At 37.6% G+C, this 20,708-nt stretch overlaps 1 protein-coding gene across 2 annotated transcripts in view; it reads left to right on the top strand.

Moving 5' to 3' along the window:
- Positions 1-494: 494 nt before the first annotated feature.
- The window catches only part of tln1 (talin 1), a 58,931-nt gene continuing 38,717 nt past the window's right edge, over positions 495-20,708 (top strand). Inside the window, exons 1-7 of one of the 2 annotated variants that reach the window (XM_084936033.1) lie at positions 495-921; positions 16,156-16,219; positions 17,942-18,104; positions 18,457-18,554; positions 18,841-18,970; positions 19,140-19,292; positions 20,035-20,177. In XM_084936033.1, the coding sequence (XP_084792159.1) occupies positions 17,975-18,104; positions 18,457-18,554; positions 18,841-18,970; positions 19,140-19,292; positions 20,035-20,177 (654 nt within the window). In that variant the 5' untranslated portion in view covers positions 495-921; positions 16,156-16,219; positions 17,942-17,974. The remainder of the gene's footprint in view (positions 922-16,155; positions 16,220-17,941; positions 18,105-18,456; positions 18,555-18,840; positions 18,971-19,139; positions 19,293-20,034; positions 20,178-20,708) is intronic. The other variant, XM_084936034.1, reaches the window with a different exon arrangement.

Genomic DNA, 20,708 nt, shown 5'->3' on the forward strand with positions numbered 1-20,708 from the left:
TTTGTTTTTTTTATCTGAAAATTTATATTTATATCCTTGCAGATGGTGAGAAAGTAAGTCACAGGTTCAAGAGCTTTGTAAGACAAGGAATGACAAGTCAGAAAGCCACCTAAGACTTCAACAGAATTTTAAAAATATATGTACCTCTCCACCTTTCTTCTTCTTTTGAATGTTAATTTGTTATTATTGTTTTTATTGCAGATAGTAGCTTTTTAAAAACTTTTTAAAAAATTATTAATCAAATAGAACATTAAAAAGAGGGCTACAGAAGAGAAACACTGGATTTCAGTCCCGTCACTGTCAGTGATGACAGCCGGATGCGAGCAGTGTTCAGGCCAAAGAAAAAGTAAGATAAGTTGAAGTTTCGTGGAGCTGACACTTTTACCGTTATGTGGCCCCAGCGTTGCGTGCGCACACCAGCTTTATAATACGACGATGTTGACACTTTTGACACGCCCACCGAACCATCCTGGGCAACTTCAAATGCAGCTGGCCAACGTTTGAAGGAAACATGTCTGTCTACCCGGAAACCCTAACAAAGCAGATCTGAACGTCTCCGCGGTCTCCTCCAGCACAGTCCGTGCCATTAAGAGTCAAATTGAGTTGGTTTAGTGTTTAACACAAGACAGAGTTTGGAAACAAAATAGAAGAGTATGAAAACACCCTCAGTGTTATTCGCCTGCAGCAGAACAGTACCCAAACTCTACACCGCCCCTCTGTGCGTCGACGCGCTGAGCCAGGGTGGAGTTTTTCGCAAGCTGCTGCCGAGGGATAGGGAGAGGAACTGAGAAAAAGTCGTCTTCTGGCCTTTCCTCTGGTGGAAAACTTTATTTGTTGTCGGGAGTTAATTTAAGGATCGTTAAATCAGCTCTGTTTTCCGTGTTTGAGTGGCCGTCGACGAGAGTGGATTAACGCGCCCAGGTCAGACTGAATGTTTCTAACTTTGAAAAGTTTCTAGCTTTTTTCTTCGTTTTTTTAAAACGCGAAGTCCCTGACGTCACCACAGACTCGACATGGAAGCGAGACAGATTAGTAAACGTATGCAGATTTGGGCCTTCTAATGTAGAGAGCGCATAAACGGTAGTGTATATGATAACCCAGAAGTTAAATCACACAAATGGGAGACGAATCGAAAGTATCAAGCGCCAAAAGACAGACCACCTCTCTCTCACACACACATCTGAATTTTCTGTGCGCCGTGTCGCTGTCCTCTCATGCTTCCCTACAATACGCGCATTTTGATGAGATATATATAAGTTACCTTTATACTATGAAATAGTTTTAATGTCAAAGTTAAAAGGAGTTAACAGCTGTATTGTTCCCCTTTTGACCTACAGCATGCAAGTTCAGTTCATCACAGTCATTTTGTAGGCCGCTCATAAGTGTCCTGGGCGTGTTGTGCAGCTGTTAGAACAAGAAAAAATATCGCCTCTGGGTGTAAATTCTTACACCGCTGTGATGTGTTGTGCAACACAATGAAGGAATTTGGGTGCAGATATGTCTACTAACCACCGAGCAATAAAGGAAAAAACAAAGGGTACTTTCTACAGGCTGAAGGACGGCCTGTAGAAACTAGCCTGGAAGAATTAAGAGCTGTACATTTTTAGGCAGGCTCACCTAAAATAAGTAAATAAATAAACTAAAAACCGAACAAAAGCATTTTTGTCTCTGTGAAATTGCTTATTACATTAATTGATTAAAAGAATGTTATAAAAATTAATAACTGCTTCATTTTGTATTTAAACTTGTATCTCATTAGATTTTTACATCTTTACATTTTGATATTCTATTATTCTATTTTTTTTTTTATATCATGCTGCTGTAACACAATAATTTCCCAAATTTTGGGATAAATAAACGCTTATCATTCACTGAAAATTAATGTCTTCAGTAAATGCTTCACCTTCTTTTTTGAACTTGTAAAGATCAGCCTGTGTTCATTAAATAAGGAGTTTTGTTACATGTTAGGTTGCTTATTCAATGCTTACCTTTCAAAAAAGAAGTGCAAAGAAAAAAAATATAAATAACTATCTGACACCAGAACACATATAAGGGAACAGTTAATATATGCACAAGATGGCATGCTCTCAGTGCACTGCAGATTTTCGACCACAACCACAGCAGAAATAAATAACTAAAAATCTAACTATTTTAAGTGGAGGCGAGTGAGCAAGAGATAAAGATAGAGAATCATGAGGTCTTACAAAAGTAAGAACAAAACGTAAACTGGAATTAAACAGAAATCCAATCACTCAGTTTATTGTGACTTGTTGTCTTTGCCTTCCTGAGTGTTGTGTTTGTTTTTAGTTGAACAGATTATTTGTTAGTTGATGTAGTCTTATATGTCTTGTGTGTGTGGATTTTTTTCATTAACCAGCTTCACATGTGTAGCTGAAGCTAACTTTTAACTGCCAAGCCACTATACACTGGTGAAACACTGTGATCTGGGCTGTAGAGAAATGAAGAAAGGCCTCCAGTATTCAAGGTTCAGGCCATGCTGTGTAGTAATCTGAGCTAATCTACCAGCCATACAGAATTCAGGTAACAGAGTAAAATCCCATTTTGGTAGTTGTATCGTGGACTATTCTCACACCAGTTAAGGAAACCTGCTTCCATTCCAATGTGTTGCCGTGGTTGGAGTGTAGTGTTTTAACTCAGCCATATTTGGTCAAGACAACATGTGCAGCCACTAGTCCACAAGAAATCATTTGTTTTAGACATAAGCCAATTCCCATGGCTGTGTGAGATGCCTGGGGAGTTCAGTCACAGCAATGAGGAGACTGGAAGAAAATACAGCTCTTACTTAATTTAAAAATCACACAAAACCTTAATGTTGTTGGGTTGTTTATGATTAAATGAAACATGTATAAAGAATAAAAAGAAACAGAGCTTATCTTGTGATGGCATCACACTAACTGTAATACTGGCTGGTATTATGCCAAATTGTCAATAATTTGATCCATCAGAAACATTAATCCATGTATGGAGAACAACCTCCAGGTGAATTCTAAGGTTTTACATATGAGAACATAATAAAAAAAATCATTTGGTGCTTACCAGGTGCTGAAATTATGTAAATAAAACTTGAACACATGACATACAATGTCATTATTTATTTTGGAAAAAAACTAAGCAAAAATAGGTGTGTAACACAATGCTAATACATCATCAGTGATCTTAGAGAAACTGTTGCTCACCACCACTCTGGGAAGGGTTTTAAAACCATTTTTAGAAAGACTATTCCCATGTGGAAAACATTCAAGACAGCTACCAATCTTCCTAAGAGTCAGTGTCCTAGTAAATTCAACTCATGGGTAGAGTGTGCACTGTTTTGCAAAAAACACAGGAGCTACATCTCAGTCTCTACAGGCCTCAGTATGTTAAAATAAGAAAGAAATTGAACATGTATGGCTTGTTTGGAAGGGCTGCCAAACGAAAACCTTTCTCTCAAAAAGGAATATGACAGCATGGCTTAGATTTGCATCTCATCCAGCCACAAGACTTTTGGAACAATGTCATTCTGACAGACAAAACCAAAATTGAGATGTCTGTCCACAATGAACAGCACCACTTTTGGAGAAAACCAAATACAAATACAATACTCATACCAACTGTTAAGCGTGGTAGAGGGGGGTGATGGTTTGAGCTTGTTTTCCAGCCACAACACCTGGCCACCTCACATTCATATTCAAAAAAGAAAAAACACACGTGTTTTAAAATTAACTACTCATTGGTTTCCCTTTTAGAAATTACAATGTTTTAATGTTAGCCCTTCATCAGACTGGTGACTGATTTCTTAAACATTAAGAGGAGTGTGTGTGGTGTGTGTTCATGTGTAAGGACCTGGTCTACATAGGCTTAGTCCTCTGAAGGATGTGGCCCCTGAATTTGGACACAGCCTGTATGTTTAAACGTGCAATGAGTGAGTATGTGGTTGCTGCAATTAAGAAAAGTGAGCGTATCCTCATTCTCAGAATTAGGGATATTCCTTGGAACTAATTTCTTAGTCAACTAAGCAAGGAAAAAAAAATAGTGCAACCTGCAAGTGTGATCTACCCACATGTCTCTACATGTCTTCAGGATCGCTGCAGTGGCATACACAGTCTGAATAGTTTATATGATGCCTTTAGTCGTAATAGTGAGAAGAGCTGTGTTAAGTTCTGAAAACATCTGTTCTGGTGAGACACATCTGTCATTGCTAGTGTTGGATATTTGTTTAAAAATAGCATTATCCTGATAGAAGTAGATTGGGCTAATGCCATTTTGTCTACACTACTCAGTACAATTCCCATAGAACTGGGCTGTCCAACTACAGGCCTCAAGAGCCGGTGTCCTGCAGGTTTTACATGTGTCCTTTATCCAGCACCGCTGATTTAAATGGCTAAATTGCCTCCTCAACATGTCTTGAAGTTCTCCAGAGGCCTGTTAATGAACTAATCATTTGATTCAGGTTTGTTGACCCAAGGTGATATCTAAAACCTGCAGGAAACCGGCTCTTGAGGCTTGGAGTTGGACATCCCTGTCATAGAAGCTTATTTCTATGAATGTTGATGTGTCTTGGTCATTGTGGATGCTGGGCATTTTGATATCAAAGTAACCTATCAAAGTAACCTAAAACTAAGTTTCAGGTGGGAGTTTCTAAAGTGTTTTTGGCATATTATTAGGAAGGGATCACTTTTCATTGCAGTGATAGGGTTCTTGATTGATACAGGACATACAAGATGCTGTCCAAAACCACATTTTTGAGAATCCTTTCAGAGGGGTTAGTTTGCTTATAACTTTCTAGAACAAATCCCAATTTTGATGCCGAAGGCAAAAAAAGAAACTTTACCCTAGCCAGGAGATCAGATCAGATCACGACTAGGTGAGTTCAAATGAGCTGCCTAAATACAGGAAAGCCAGTTGGGACACCTCACTTACTCAAGAATGAGTAGCTGGCTATGACACAAGAGCATGGGAACCATTGATTGTCTTCTGAACAGACTTCCAGTGACAGATGTGGAAACAGCAGAGGTACAAGTCGAGTCAGTCTATCCACTTGCAGTGCTGGGCAGCTGAGTTTCCATGGGGCTTTGGAGCAGGGAAGCTTCAGTCATTTCAGCCACCCAGTGTTTTACTTTATCATCTTGGAAAGGCTAGAGCATTGAATGGTTAGGAGCATAAGACCACATAACCAGCCTAAAAAGACACTACTCTCTGTATAGTCTTTTTAAGATACTAATTAAGAGCTCTCTTCGATTCACCATGAAGACAGATTAGAGTAAATGATAAAATCATAAAATTCCCCAGCAAACAAAGTAGCATCTGGGTTCATACTGGCCAGATCGTAGTGTAAAAATCAGGAAGAGAACCCAATGCAGGATACACATGGGCAGAGTAAAATCCAGTTTGGGAGGGTGTAGGCAAAAAGTCCATAGAGCTGTCCAAAAGGAAATGAGAAGTTCACAAGGGAAAATAACAAAATCATGAGGAATGCTGGGAAGCTTGACTAAGCAAGTTTACCAGATGACAAGTGGTTAGTGCAAAGCTGGAGCTGTATATACTAAGACCAGTGGCTAACTGAAAACAGGCATGGTAGGGCAACAAAGCAAAGGCTGGAAGTATAACTAAGTTAGGTGTAAGACATACAGAAATTTCAAAATAAATCAGGAAGTAACCAGATATACCGTTGGTGAGATTAATCATCATACAATCAAGGATGGAAAACTAATGCAGGAAGTAAAATTGACAACGATTTATGATGTACACAGGAAAATAACAAACACATGCGGTTTACAAGTAAGGTGCAGTTGGTATTCACAAGTGGACAGATATTAGTTGAACTGGTGAATTGTTATTAACTTATAATATTTCTCCTATTCTTTATTTCATTTTTAAAGTTCTCTATAGTTTTAGGAGCCTTTGTTATATGTTTAAAATTGCTAACAGGCATAAGGCATAATTCTTACACCTGGCATTGTTCAGCGTGGGCCATGAAGTGCATCTTTAATCCGTTTGATCACAAACATTATCCCACACCGTCTAATCTGGAAGTTTTCACATTAAACTTTGCCAGCGTCATCAACACTGCTGCTGTTGTGTTATCAGTGTTTCTGTTTAAAACTGGGGGCTGTGGGCTTAATGTTGTCATACTTGTTATTTACACTTTTTATTCGCTGCTCCTAAATACGTTTGTATTTTCTGGTCAGTTTTTAGAAATATAACAAATGTGGGTGAAAAACTCAGGTATACATTGTTTAACACATCTGCACGCTACAGAGCCGTGGATTAAATGAAGCATCGAAGCAAAGAATTTGTGTCGAGAATTTTTTGTAATTGACTTATTCAAGTTACTTAATTAATTGTTGCAGTTGTAATATAAACTTTAGGTAAATTCTTTAGGCAAAACTTTAAGAACTGCAGCAAATAAAACTTGTGTATAAAGTGGGTTTTACTGTCATTCTTCTATATGACAACTATACATTTTAACAAAATGTTGTTTCTCCAAGACCTTTATGCAACTCAAAATGATTTATGTGATTTTAAAATTCAAGTTCAATTCAATTTTATTCATATAACGCCATATAACGCTGAAGACGCTTTATATTGTAAGGTAGACCTTACAATAATACATACAGAGAAAAACTCAACAATCAGATGACCCCCTATGAGCAAAAACTCCCTTTTAACAAGAAGAAACCTCCGGCAAAACCAGGCAAAAAGGAAAGTTTAAGCCTAATCTTAAAAGTAGAGATAGTGTCTGTCTCCCAAATCCAAACTGGAAGCTGGTTCCATAGAAGAGGGGCCTGAAAACCAAAGGCTCTCCCTCACATTCTACTTTTAAATGCTCTAGGATCAACAAGTACGCCTGCAGTGCGAGAGTGAAGTGTTCTAATGGGGTGATATGGTACTACAAGGTCATTAAGATAAGATGGGCCTGATTATTTAAGACCTTGTATGTGAGGAGCAGGATTTTGAACTCAATTCTGGATTTAACAGGAAGCCAATATAGGAGAAATCTGCTCTCTCTTTCTAGTCCCTGTCAGTACTCTTGCTGCAGCATTTTGGATTAACTGAAGGCATTTCAGAGAGTTTTTAGGACATCCTGATAATAATGAATTACAGTGGTCCAGCCTAGAAATATGCATGAACTAATTTTTCAGCGTCACTCTGAGACAGGAAATTTCTAATTTTAGAGATATTGTGCAAATGGAAGAAAGCAGTGCTACTTATTTGTTTAATATGTGCATTGAAGGACATGTCCTGGTCAAAAATGACTCCAAGATTCCTCACAGTGTTACTGGAGGCCTACCATCCAGAGTAAGAATCTGGTTAGATACCATATTTCTAAGATTTTCAGGGCCGAGTACAATAACCTCAGCTTTATCTGAATTAAGAAGCAGAAAATTAGCGGCCATCCAGATCTTTATGTCTTGAAGACATTCCTGCAGTTTAACTAATTGGTGTGTGTTATCTGGCTCCATGGATAGATAGAGTTTTTGCCATCTGCATAGCAGTGAAAATGTATACTATGTCTTCTGATGATACTGCCTAATAGGGCTGTTCGATATAACAATATATATCGGATGACGATATAAAAACGTCTATCGTTGCATTTTACGCTATCGTTTGTTTCGTGGTGTCGCAAAATAAACTGTTTACGGCAATATTTTTTCATTATTTTGATGGTCACTGTAGTGACTATATTAATTTCTTAAAGTTCTTTCTTATATTCTCTTATATTTAATATAACCACACTACAGACAGACAAGCGCTTGTTTTTATGCATTGTCGTTAGCAACAACAACGGTAAAACCATCGCATGTCCGCTTGTTTATTTTCCACATAAACCTTTCACAATAAAGCTCAAGATCCTGTTGAGACTTTTCAAAATAAACCGAATCACGTGAAAGATGCAGAGTATTTACGGATGAGAAGCAAAAAAGAGCCGTCAGGTGCTAAAAAATAAACCTTAGACTCAAATATTAGAACAGGCTTTTCCCCGCAGCACGCCGTGTAATAAATACTCACAAAGAAAACGGCGGCCGTTACAACCTATGTCTAAAAATGTATAGTTTCATGCATTAGTTAAAACACTCGACTCCAGTTACGCGACGCCCAGCTGGAAACACTTCAAGCAAGTCCAGCTGCCCGAGATTCACAGAATTTACAGAAAATGTTACATTTTTGTGATTTATATCGTTATCGGATGATAGATGTCTTAATATCGGGATATGAGATTTTGGTCATATCGCACAGCCCTACTGCCTAAGGAAAGCATGTATAATGCAAACAGAATTGGTCCTAGCACTGAACCCTGTGGAACTCCATAATTAACCTTAGTGTGTGAAGAGGACTCTCCATTTACATGAACAAATTGGAGTCTATTAGATAGATATGATACAAACCACTGCAGCGCAGTACCTGTATTACATACAGTATGCTATAATTGTTCTAATAGGATATTATGGTCGAACAGTATTGAACGCTGCGCTGAGGTCTAGCAGGACAATAACACAGAGGTGAGTCCATTGTCAGAGGCCATAAGAAGATGATTTGTAACCTTCACTAAAGCTGTTTCTGTGCTGTGATGGGCTCTGAAACTCTTCAAAAATGCAAATATATAGTTGTGTTACACAATGGTTATATACGAAGGGAAATAAATATACTGACAACATGTACAAAGAATTTAGAGAGTATTAAATTTGGCTAATCTCCCATTTAAGATGATCTTCTCCTGCACCTCTTCATTGCTTTAATGTAGCTGCTATTTTTTAAATCATTCTTTGTGTTATTAGTTATTTGTGTTGAACCTTACATTGCGACTGGGCTATTGCTTATGCTTTTTCTTGTGCTTCTGCTTTTGTTGCTACTTCTGTTTTTTTCTGTTTCTTCTTCCTCTTCTTCTGCTGCTACTGCCTCTGCAGAAAATTACTAGTACCACTTGCTGATTTACCAGTCGAGCAACCAAACTGGTCCATCATCAATCGTGTATTTTGAGGATTCAAGTGGCATTCCTGACAGTTTTTCTGGGTTTCCAAGGCCAATAATTTACAGTTTTGTCTGTAAGCTCCTGGACAGTAAACTTTTTTTTTTTAATTTTGCCTCTGCACACTGTCACAGTGGATTTTAAATCACACAAAATGTGATTAAGAGCAGACATTAAGCTTTTAAGTACATTGTCAAACATCACCAAATACTGTTTCCTTCCTTGTGATGCTTTAGCAGGCCTTTACTGCAGCCACCTTCAGTTGCTGTTAGTTTCAAGGGTTTTCTGCTTTCGGTTTTGGGTCATTTCGTGTCAAATCATTGTGAGGCCTGTGGTCAGCCATCTCACATTCATATATCATATATCAAATGCTAAAAACTAGTTACCTGCTGCATAACATTGTCTCCATCATATCTGATATATGATGTGGTGTTTTTCTAATCATGAACTATGCCTTCCCTTTTCCATACTTTTCTCTTGCAATCATTAAGGTTTATCTTGGTTTCATCTTTCCAAAGATGTTTTTTTTTTTTGGACAGGCCCTTGTAGATGCTTCCTTTCAAAGTGTAATCTGCGTTGTTGTACACCATCTAAATTTGAATTCAAGAAGTTGCTCACATACTAATCGTACTTTTTTGCTGTCTCTGATTGCTTTATTTTGGAGGTCTTTAAGCCTAAAGAATATTTCTTCACTTACATTGATATCTCTTTGGATTTCATTTATCAAATGCAAGTTCAACACTCAATTCAAAATTCTACAACCAATTTCAATTTTTTTTCTCTAATTTGGTCAAGATACTAACCCTAAATTGCTCTCCGATGCGTTCACTGGAGTATAAATGTGTATGAATGGTAGTTAGGAAGCACTAAGAAACTTAGAAGACAGTGCTTGTGTGAATGGGTGTGATCGGGTGAATGCGGCATGTTGTATAGAGCTCTTTGAGTACTCTGGGAGAGTTGAAAAGCGCTATATAAGAATTAATCCATAAGTGTACGTAGGGCAGAGAGAGAGAGACTCCTACATAATGAAACTAATCTATTTAAAAAAAAAATATTGGCCATGAAGCGCCTTGAGGCGACTTTTGTTGTGATTTGGCGCTATATAAATAAAATTGAATTGAATTGAATTGAACTTGGATAGTGGGAGTAGTGTAGTATTTTTACCGTTCATCTTCTGTGTTCAACAGAACAAGTTCTTTGTGAGAGTGTGATTGTCTCTGAAACATAGACTGAAGTTATTGTCAAAATAGACATTTTGGTTTTTTTGGAACATTTTTTTGGTTTTCAAATAGCTCATAATGTTGTAATTGTGTTGCCTTATACTAAAGGCAAATGCTGCTATTTTAACTTTCCTTCACCCGTATAAATTTCCCTCAAACAAGTGAAATCTGATCTGTACAGTACAGACCAGAACAGAAATAATTAGCCTCATTTCCTTTTTCCCCCTTTTATAAATTCCCTTATAAATTTCCTGTTTACTCTAGGTTATTGTTTTGACAAAACCTTTTAGTGCACTGAATGGTCAGATTAAAAAAAAATGTATGAAATGCCAAAAAAACAAGAGAATTGGAGATTTTTTCTAGTTGGGGAATGGTATAATTACTTTATATGAGCATGTGTAGACTATAGAGTCGAGAGGAAATGTAAGACTGGGTCGTTGCGGTTACATGTTTAAGATAGGCTGTAACAATGCCACTGGGTTATTTTCACAGTGTCACATCAGGGTAAACACAGCTTCAATTTACAATAGTACAGCAAATGTGCATTATCAGAGTGAAAGTTGTTGTGAAAAACTACCAGTAAAACAAATCATACTACAGTTGGATACAAGTGTACTAGTTACCTCAGCTCTGTAATAAGGACACTGTAATGACTTTGTTATTGTGTTATGTGCTCTGGAGCTACAGCTGTGTCTACATTTCTTTGACTCAAGAACTCTTCTATTAGTATCAGAGTGGTGCCAATGCCAATAGTGATGATCAAATGTGATATAAGCAGCAACCTTAAACTGGAAAAGTGTTTCTCATGATGTTTGTGTTGATAATAGTTAAGCAATTTCTGCTTCCTTTTTCTGTGGTACCAAGTGACAAAAAATTACTTATTGAATTATAAAACAAAAATTCAAAACATGTTTTATTAAATTTAAGATTCTTATTAGAGCAGGTAACTGCTCTAAAACAGGTTGTCTTGTTTTGAGCCTGATGAAGGTTCTGCAGTGACTTTAAGCTGGTTGCCCACATTGCAGCACAGCATGCAGCAGAGACTGTTGAAGGCCACGATCACAGGAAGTTTAAAACTCTGCCATCTGTATACGAAGCTACACTCAGTGGTTGCAAAGACTTGTATTGCAGCACTGTGAACTCCTGGTAAACTATTCTTCACCATAAGTGGTTTTACTTTAGCAATAATATATGTCCACCCAGATGACCTCTTTCTTAATGTCCACAGATGTCCTGAGGTTACACAACCAAAACAAATTAAATCTGTTATTTCACTTTTTTCTTGTTCTTACATAGAAAAAGAGAAAAATGTTTTACTTGTATTGCTATTATTGTTGTATTCCTATACAACAATTGAGATCTTTCTGAAACTACTCGTCTAAAAGTAAGAAAAACCAAACACCAAATCTTTCTTTATTGAACTCTACAGTACAGTGGACTGTATTATAGTCCACTGTAAGTAAAGGTGTAAGCAAAAATACAATTATGTAAATCAGTAAGCAGTTGCTTTAATGTAACAATCATAGATATTACTCAATAAATAATTTGGACGTAACCCCCCAAAATTCCTATCTGGATCCTTTTGGAGACTGTTGAGGCAATTTGATTACAGTGAACTCAACATTAAGTTGAAAAAAAAAAACCCAAAACAGTTTAAAATGATCTGAGTATTGTGGCCTGGCAAAAGGAAGCAGCCTGCTGTAATGGCTAATGTGATGGCTGCGTGGCTAGTGAGTTAAATATATTTTTTAAAAATAATAATCTTCCTTTGGTGCTGGTTTAGCTCACTGGGATGAACAGGCGACCATATACACATGGCTTAGAATGGCCGGCCCGGCTTCGAGTCCAACCTGCAGCCCTTTGTTGCATGTATTTCCCTCTTTCTCTCCCTCTATAATAATAAATGACAAAGTTTTTTAATAATAATCTTCCAGAGAAACGTTGTTACTTCTGCTTCTCTTGGCAAACTCCTCAAGATGGGTGGTGACCATGGTGGCCATTTAGAAGTCGGCCATCTTGGATACAACTTTTGTTTTTTCAATAGGAACAGGGCCATGTGACACATCAAACTTATTGGTAATGTCACAAGAAAAACAATAGTGTGCTTGGTTTCAACGTAACTTTATTCTTTCACGAGTTATTTACAAGTTTCTCTTTGTTCACAGCCATTGACATGTCGAAGAGGTTAACACGTGAGGAGCGTATTGAAATTGTGTTGATATCTGGTGAACGCAGTAACCGGGTCATTGCAGCAGATTTCAATGCAAGACACCCTACGAGACCACCCATCTCCCATGCTACAGTTAGCAAACTGCTTGCTAAGTTTCGTGAAACTGGTTCAGTGTTGGATTTGCCAAAATGTGGACACAAGAAAAATGTCACTAATGAAGAAAGAGCAGTGGCTGTCCTAGCTTCATTCAGCAAGAGCCCACAGCGTAGCACTCGCCGCATGTCACTGGAGAGTGGCATTAGTTGAACATCCCTTCGGCGGATATTAGCTACTCACAAATGGTACCCTTACAAACTCCAGCTACTGCAGCATCTCAACGAGGATGACCCAGATCGGCGCACAGAATTTGCAGAATGGGCAAAACAAAAATTGGAACAGGACCCTCAGTTCACGCAGAAGATTTTGTTCAGTGATGAGGCAAACTTTTATGTGAATGGTGAAGTTAACAAACAAAACCACCGCTATTGGTCTGACACTAACCCACATTGGATGGATCCCTCCAAGACTGTTGGAACAACAAAAGTGATGGTTTGGTGTGGTATATGGGGTACAACGATAGTGGGTCCATTCTTCATCAATGGCAACCTCAAGGCCACTGGATATTTGAAATTGCTACATGATGATGTGTTTCCCTCTTTATGCACTGAAGCTGGAACGTTCCCTGAGTTTTTCCAGCAAGATGGTGCACCACCACATTATGGGTGCCAGGTCCGAGCATTCCTAGATAAACAGTTTCCTGGAAAGTGGATTGGTCGTCGTGGGTCAGTTGAATGGCCCCCAAGGTCTCCTGATCTGACCCCCTTAGACTTTTATCTTTTGGGTCATCTGAAGGCAATTGTCTATGGTGTGAAGATACGAGATGTGCAGCACCTGAAACTACGGATACTGGATGCCTGTGCTGGCATTTCTCCTGCGGTGTTGCTATCAGTGTGTGAAGAGTGGGAGAAGAGGGTTGCATTGACAATCCAACACAATGGGCAGCACATTGAACACATTTTATAAGTGGTCAGAAACTTGTAAATAACTAATGAAAGAATAAAGTTACGTTGAAACCAAGCACACTATTGTTTTTCTTGTGACATTACCAATAAGTTTGATGTGTCACATGGCCCTCTTCCTATTGAAAAAACAAAAGTTGTATCCAAGATGGCCGACTTCTAAATGGCCACCATGGTCACCACAGGAACAGAACAACAGGAAAACAGAAAAACAAAACAACTAGACCTAGTCCTTGTTTAGTCGTTTGAAAATTAATTTTAAACTTTGCACAATTTCTGATTGTCCCTCAACATAATATTTTCTTCATATCTGTGATGTGTTTCACTGCAACTAAATTAGTACATTTTCATTTTTTTCAAACTTGCACACCACACAGTTTTAAAAAAAAAAGAGTAAGCTAGACATTTTTGGAAATGGCTGATACTGGCAGAAATGACTGTAGCCAGAACTATAGTGAGGATGTACACAACGTACTTATCAGCCCTGAAGACTAGTTAAGTGAAATGTTTCATTCTGGCCTGAAAAGATAAGTTTTTGAAATAATCCTCTCGTTGTTAGTGGACAGTTTTACAGACACGTTAAAAAAATTGGGTCAGGCCTGTAGTACCCTAGATAAAGACTGAGGTATAGAGTATCTGAATTCCATTGATAGCTTGGATACTTGGCTTTAGGATGACAGCTGGCCGCTGTCACTTTGCAGAGGAAGTCTGGCTTTGACTAACAGGAAGTCAAGTTAGCCACACATTTTTTTTCTTGTAAGAACCAAGTCATGTTTTCTGGAAAGAGGCATTAATTCTGAGTTATTGCAAAGATATATTTTAAGCACTATAAGGAGAAAGTACCTTCAAAGGCATAACTAATTTTATACTTTAAAAGCCCAAACTTGGAATCCCTTTTGCAACAGCTGGACATTTTTTATATCTGTACCATTAAAGAATTGTGTTTTCATTTGTGATATTGTTTTACAGTGTTTTTAGAGTACACTAAGACCTTTACTGTGCTATTTCTCATTTTTAGCAACTGCAGTAATTACTGTTGTGACCTCGCACTTCCTCCTCAGTCAGGGTGGAGTGGGAAGCATTTACAGTACAATTTCTGAAGTCTGTAGACTTGCAATGTTTTTAAACAAGATTATCTTTCAGATTTCGAGCTGGTGTTAAATAAACAGGAAGATTTGAATGTTGAAGTAGCTTTTGCTCGATAATGGTCTTTGAGCATTTAGAGCTTTAAAGTTTCTACATTGAATAATATTGAGGACTAACACTGACTAAACGTGAACATTGTAACTTTGAAACTTGAAGGACTAGGATGAGCTTTAGATTAGTAAGCTTTGTCAACAAACTGACCCAATACTCACTGCAGACTTCCAGCTAAGTCACTGCTGGGCATGTGTGGATGTTAGAGATGCCCATATATGGCATTGAATGTCTTTTAAAAACAGGAAATGACATGTAGACAGCTGATTAGGAACTTGAAAGAATGCTGTCATTCCACAGCAGAGGAAGAGGAGTGGGTTCATTTCTAGAGATGAACCCACTCACTTGACCGACAGCTGCACTCCTCCTCCAACGCACGCACACGCACACACACACACACACACACACACACACACACACACACACACACACACACACACACACCTAAAATAGCTATTAATAACATGTAAAAATCTTTTACATCAGAAGAAATTATTCATATCATACAATAACTGTCTGCAATGCAACACATCTCTCTAGCAAAGAGTAATCTGTTCTCTCATGTTAAGTTTACTTTAACCCTGCACTCACGCTCACATAAATACCACACCAATTTATTGCAGTGTCCACTACAACTTGCGCTGTTCTGCTGAGCCACTTTGATGTACTCTTATATTTGCTAGTCTGTTTCAGTGCATTTAGTACTGCTGATTATATTTAAAATTTAAAATCTGTTTTTGCTTGTTGATTTTCATATGATTATATTTCAAATATTTCTTTCTATATATTGTTTACATTTATGCTTGTTTTACTGTATTTATATTAATTTCAGATTAGTTTATACTTCAGCTGTATTTAACAATTTTTAACTGACGTAATGGAGGATGTCCCAACTCTTATTTTTCTTGCCTTGTCTTGTCCTGTCTTATTTTGCAAAGCACGCCACACCTTGCCACACTTCACCAAACAGAAACACACCAGTTATGTGGACCTTCTCACTAGTTACACGCTTAATTCTGACATTAATTTCACTAAAATGGATTAAACTAATGTTTTATTTTATAACATTTTTTTAAAAAGTGTCTGCAATGTTATGAAAAAAAAACAAAGAAATCAATCTCTAATATACAAACACATTCCAATTCGCTTTGTGTATTCTTTCAGTTGAGCAGCAATTTCTGCTTTATTGTCAGATAAAATTCTTGAACTCTACTAGATTCCATTTGTGGGATTTATTGGAACATGTATGTGTGCGAACAGGGACTGAGCACTGTCTAAAGCTTGTGTACCGTATTCACAGTTAGCTTTTGGAATAGAACATTTAAATTACATGTCATATGTTGTGTCAAAAAGTGAGTTTATCTGCAGCTTTATATTTCAAATAGGACAACATTATTATGATGTGGAATTGCAAGAGTACAAAATGCTGTGGAACTGTGTTTTGTAAGATCGTTATAATGTAAAAGCATATTATTATGTCATTGAAAATGTTGGATCAATAAAAAAAAAATCGTATATCTGTTTATATTTGATTTTCCTCAGCTAGGTAGAAGAAACACAGAGCTGATCATCTGAGTGGCTGTTACAAAAAATTGGTTCAAGTCAGGTAAGTATTTTATTCATCTTCTTCATGATCATGTCAAATAGTAAAATCGTAATCAGGAGCCCTAACAATGAGAAGCATATTTACAAGTTAGCCTTTTTAAAACCATCCATCCATCTTCCTATAGCATCTTTTTCTGAAGTATAGTATGAAAACATTTTCTCCAACAAAACAAAACAATCTTTTAACATATAGTGAGAAGTACTCACTGATATATGATAACGATATATGAATGCTCCAGACAGTGGCTCATCTCACTCAGCCTGTTGTCACACTGGATTTTAGTCAGAAAGCAGTTTGATTGTCATTTGATAGAGCAAGTAGACAGTAGGGATGGCACCGGTAGTAACCAGACCAAAAAGCAGCACACATTTCGGTGTTTCTTTTTCCTGAGATGTCATACACTTTGGATTCTAGCCAATCATCTTACCTTTCCAAGGATAGTAGGCTTGCCCAGGTACGTACGTTCTTTTAGAGCAGAGCTACAGATTAAAAGTGCCCAAGGCAAAGCGGTCAAAAGTCTGACTGTACTTCACAGCAAAAGATGCAAACTCAGCAGCCTGCAATAAGTGCTTCAAGGTGATACTGTGCAAAGGAGGTAACACCTCGAATCTGATGAAACACCTGGCGACGCATAGCGTTTTTTAAAAGCTGAGAAATGCACCGTAGTTGGTATCGGATAAAACCTAAACGATACCCATCCCTAGTAGACAGTGGTTCCATCCCTGGGTTGTGTGAGAATAGATGAATATGACTTGTAGTAAAAAGCAGTGCTTGAGTACTCAGAGTTGTAGAGTACTATATAACCAGTACATTTGGCATTGGTTTGTTTGTTTTTATTTGTTTCTGCAGTAACCAGCATTCATGTTGCTAGCTGTACTTTTTAGGTTGAATCCCCTTTATACTACACAGGGAGCAAGATGGTGAAAGAGTGTTATCAGGATGCGAGTCTGACAGTGTCACAGTGATAAGTAAAATGTCATTTCAAAAAAGCTGAAAAAGAAAATCCCCTACTCTTTATTTCCTTTACCTCTCATTGCTATACAACCTCAGGATCTTGCATGAAGAAATGACAAAGAATCTCTCACAATGACAAAGCCACAGAGAGTTGTTTTCCAAAAAAAAAAACATACCTTTACTGGCATTTAAAGGGTTAAGAGACAATTTTTTTTATTCAGGAACCGGAAAACTGGATTTTCAGTTAAAAACTTTTTTTTTAACTTGTTTACAGCCTTATATGTGACACGTGTAAAAAAAAAAAGCTAGAGGTGGTGTTTCTCACGTTAACCTCAGCTTAAGACATGGGGCTGAGAGATTCGTTTTCACTTCCTACTAATGTGAAGTTCTTTAGCGGAATATCATGTAAAGGAGTACCAAAATAAAATATATTTATGAACATAGCAGTTCTTGTCATAGCTATGTGCAATGAGAATACCTCTGATGTAGAGAACTTCCTGCTGTGTGCTACTTGTGAGAGGAGGCAGCTTTGACATTATTTAGAGTATACAGTTACAGCTGTTCTACACTTGCAATAAAAACCTCCTTTTAACAGGAAATAAGGTGTGTGTGTGTTTATCAAAAAGTCTTTTTTTTTTTCAATAGACTTTATATGTCTTTCAGATTGAGTTGTACTATTGGTATTGTGACTGTGAATTAAATATGATATTTCACTGTAATGGTACAGTTGACATGTTACGACTAACTACTTTATGGATCCTCATGCAGGTGTGAGTTGGGTGGAGGTGCAGAGCAGCAATCATGGTGACCCTGTCATTAAAGATTAGTGTGGGGAATGTAGTGAAAACTATGCAGTTTGAGCCCTCCACCATGGTCTACGATGCCTGTCGCATCATCAGGGAGAGAGTCCCAGAGGCACAGCTTGGCCAGCGTAAGTTCTCTTTCTTTTTTTTTACTTCTTACTTCATCAGAACTGATTGTTGGATTGTTGACATGGAGAAATTGCATGCTGCATATTGCACATAGACTGATCAGGCATGACATTGTAACCACCTGCCTAATATTGTGTCAGTCAACAGATTAGACTAGAATGGTCACATTTTGACTTTGGCAAGCTGATGTGAACCTGTTAAAACATGTTTGTTTGAAAGACTAATCCACTAATGTGATTTACATGAACAGGGGACTAGCATAAGTACTTCTAGTCTACTGTCTGGAGATCCACAGGTATGGCAAGAAATAGAAATCCAGCGACTTAATCAGCGTTTGTGTTTCTTCTACAGCAAATGACTACGGACTGTTTTTGTCTGATGAAGATCCAAAGAAAGGCATCTGGTTGGAGGCTGGAAAGGCTCTGGACTACTACATGTTAAGGAATGGGGTAAGGAAGTATATCACACATTCAGCTATGACTGTTAAATTTATGAATTAGGTGATGATTTGTGAGTACTAAATACACTTTCACCAAGGGACATCACTGGTTTCTTTGCTCTAAATTTAGCTGAGTCAGGTTGTTTTTGTTTAATGCTTCTGTAAAAAATGATGCTGTCTCTAGGAAGAAAAGCAGTGTGATGTGAGTATTGTGAGAAATAGCAGGATCTATTTTAAATCTATTTCAAAGTTTCCAACAAAATATCAGCAGCTGGTCTGTTGCCTCTGTCTGACAGGACACTCTGGAATACAAGAAGAAGCAGAGGCCACTGAAGATCCGCATGTTGGATGGGACAGTGAAGACTGTAATGGTGGATGACTCCAAGATTGTCAGTGACATGCTGATGACCATATGTGCTAGAATAGGTCAGCTATAAGCCACACACAGCTCACATTTAATTTCCAGAACAAGATGTTGTGTGTTGTTACAGGTTTATTGCTTTTTTCCCCACTTACCATGAGATTCTTGTGTGTATATATAATGCTGTGTAAAATGTAAAATAAATGTAGTAATTTCAATCTGTTTGTATGTCAGGTATTACAAACTATGATGAATATTCACTGGTGCGAGACATTGGTGAAGAGAAGAAGGAGGAAACCACAGGAACCCTGAAAAGAGACAAAACTCTTTTAAGAGATGACAAGAAAATGGAAAAGCTGAAGCAGAAACTCCACACAGACGATGAGTGTATGAGAAATACAAGCCTCCATTCTAATGCTCTATAACACATTTGCTTAACCAAAGTGTGTGTGCTGGGTCACCTTCCACATCTTCTCTAGCTCCTCTCTCAGCTTCTTGTGTTCCATCTTCCTGTTGTTGCTATCGCTTGGTATTACTACCTCTATCACTACAACCTTCTTCTCTGCTTGTCCACCACTACTATCTCTGGTTAGTTAGCCATCACTATCTTGTCCGTCGGGATCTGGAAGTCCCAAGGGATAAATATTTAATAATAAATAAATAAACTAATCTACCAAATCTTCACTGCCACATTCTTTAACTCTGTAACTCTGAAAGAAATTGGAAAAACTAGTCTTTTTTCTGTCTGGAAACACATTAGCCAATCCTTATGCTGAGCTTTATCCAAAAGAAAAAAAAACTTTAACCAATTTTTCTGAGTAAATTCAATGTCTGCTTTCCAAACTGGTATGTCTGCTTCTGAAACTCCTGTCCCGCACGACGTTCATGGGAGAGGAGATTATAACAAAGTGTTCTGCTTAAATATTATGGTGTCATGAAACAGGAATGAGAAACATTTTTTCCAGAGAGTAAGCAAAGTGCTTTATCTGAATCAAAATATGGTTACAGATTACAATGAAAATATGACTGACTTTAAAAAAATTCACCTTGATGCTAAAACATTTTGACTGGCTAATATATTTCTAATATTGGCCTTTATGGCATCCCGTTTGGTTTGGGCTTTCCGTAGTGAACTGGTTGGACCATGGACGGACACTGAGGGAACAGGGCGTGGAGGAGACAGAGATGTTGCTGCTGCGAAGAAAATTCTTCTACTCAGACCAAAATGTGGATTCCAGAGATCCTGTCCAGCTCAACCTGCTTTATGTGCAGGTACAGAAAAACATTGACATTGACTTTCTCATTGACATTATATATATTTTTTAATTATAATAATAATAATAATAATAATAATAATAATAATAATAATTTATTTTTCTCCTGTTGTCTTGGATAGACATTATGCAGTCTTGAGCCACCCCTCATTTCCTAATATTTTGTTCCAAGGAGCCAGATTTTCTTTTTCAGATCTTTAAAAAAAAAATTATTTGGCTATTGGCTGCCTTTGAACTCATTTTGTGTTGTTTGATGAGCCACTTAATATTTATCTTCTAATCATTTAAGCATAAAAAAGGCACCTAATTCAAGGGATGAATCTGTGTTGTGTCAACTTTGCAAAGAACCCATTTTAAATTGTTTTTAGGAACTTTGCTACTGGCAGCTCATCACAAAAACACAGAATTTACTCCTGTTATTTTAGTTGAATCTATAGAAACCACCAAAGATAACACAGTTTGACAGGAATAAAATAATAGACAAACAAGTAGATTCCTGAAGAGTTATTAGCTAAAAACTTGGCATATC

This window comes from Perissodus microlepis, chromosome 7, assembly GCF_051167445.1.
Source record: "Perissodus microlepis isolate ML-2025 ecotype Zambia chromosome 7, ASM5116744v1, whole genome shotgun sequence".
In the NCBI taxonomy this organism is placed as follows: Eukaryota; Metazoa; Chordata; class Actinopteri; order Cichliformes; family Cichlidae; genus Perissodus; species Perissodus microlepis.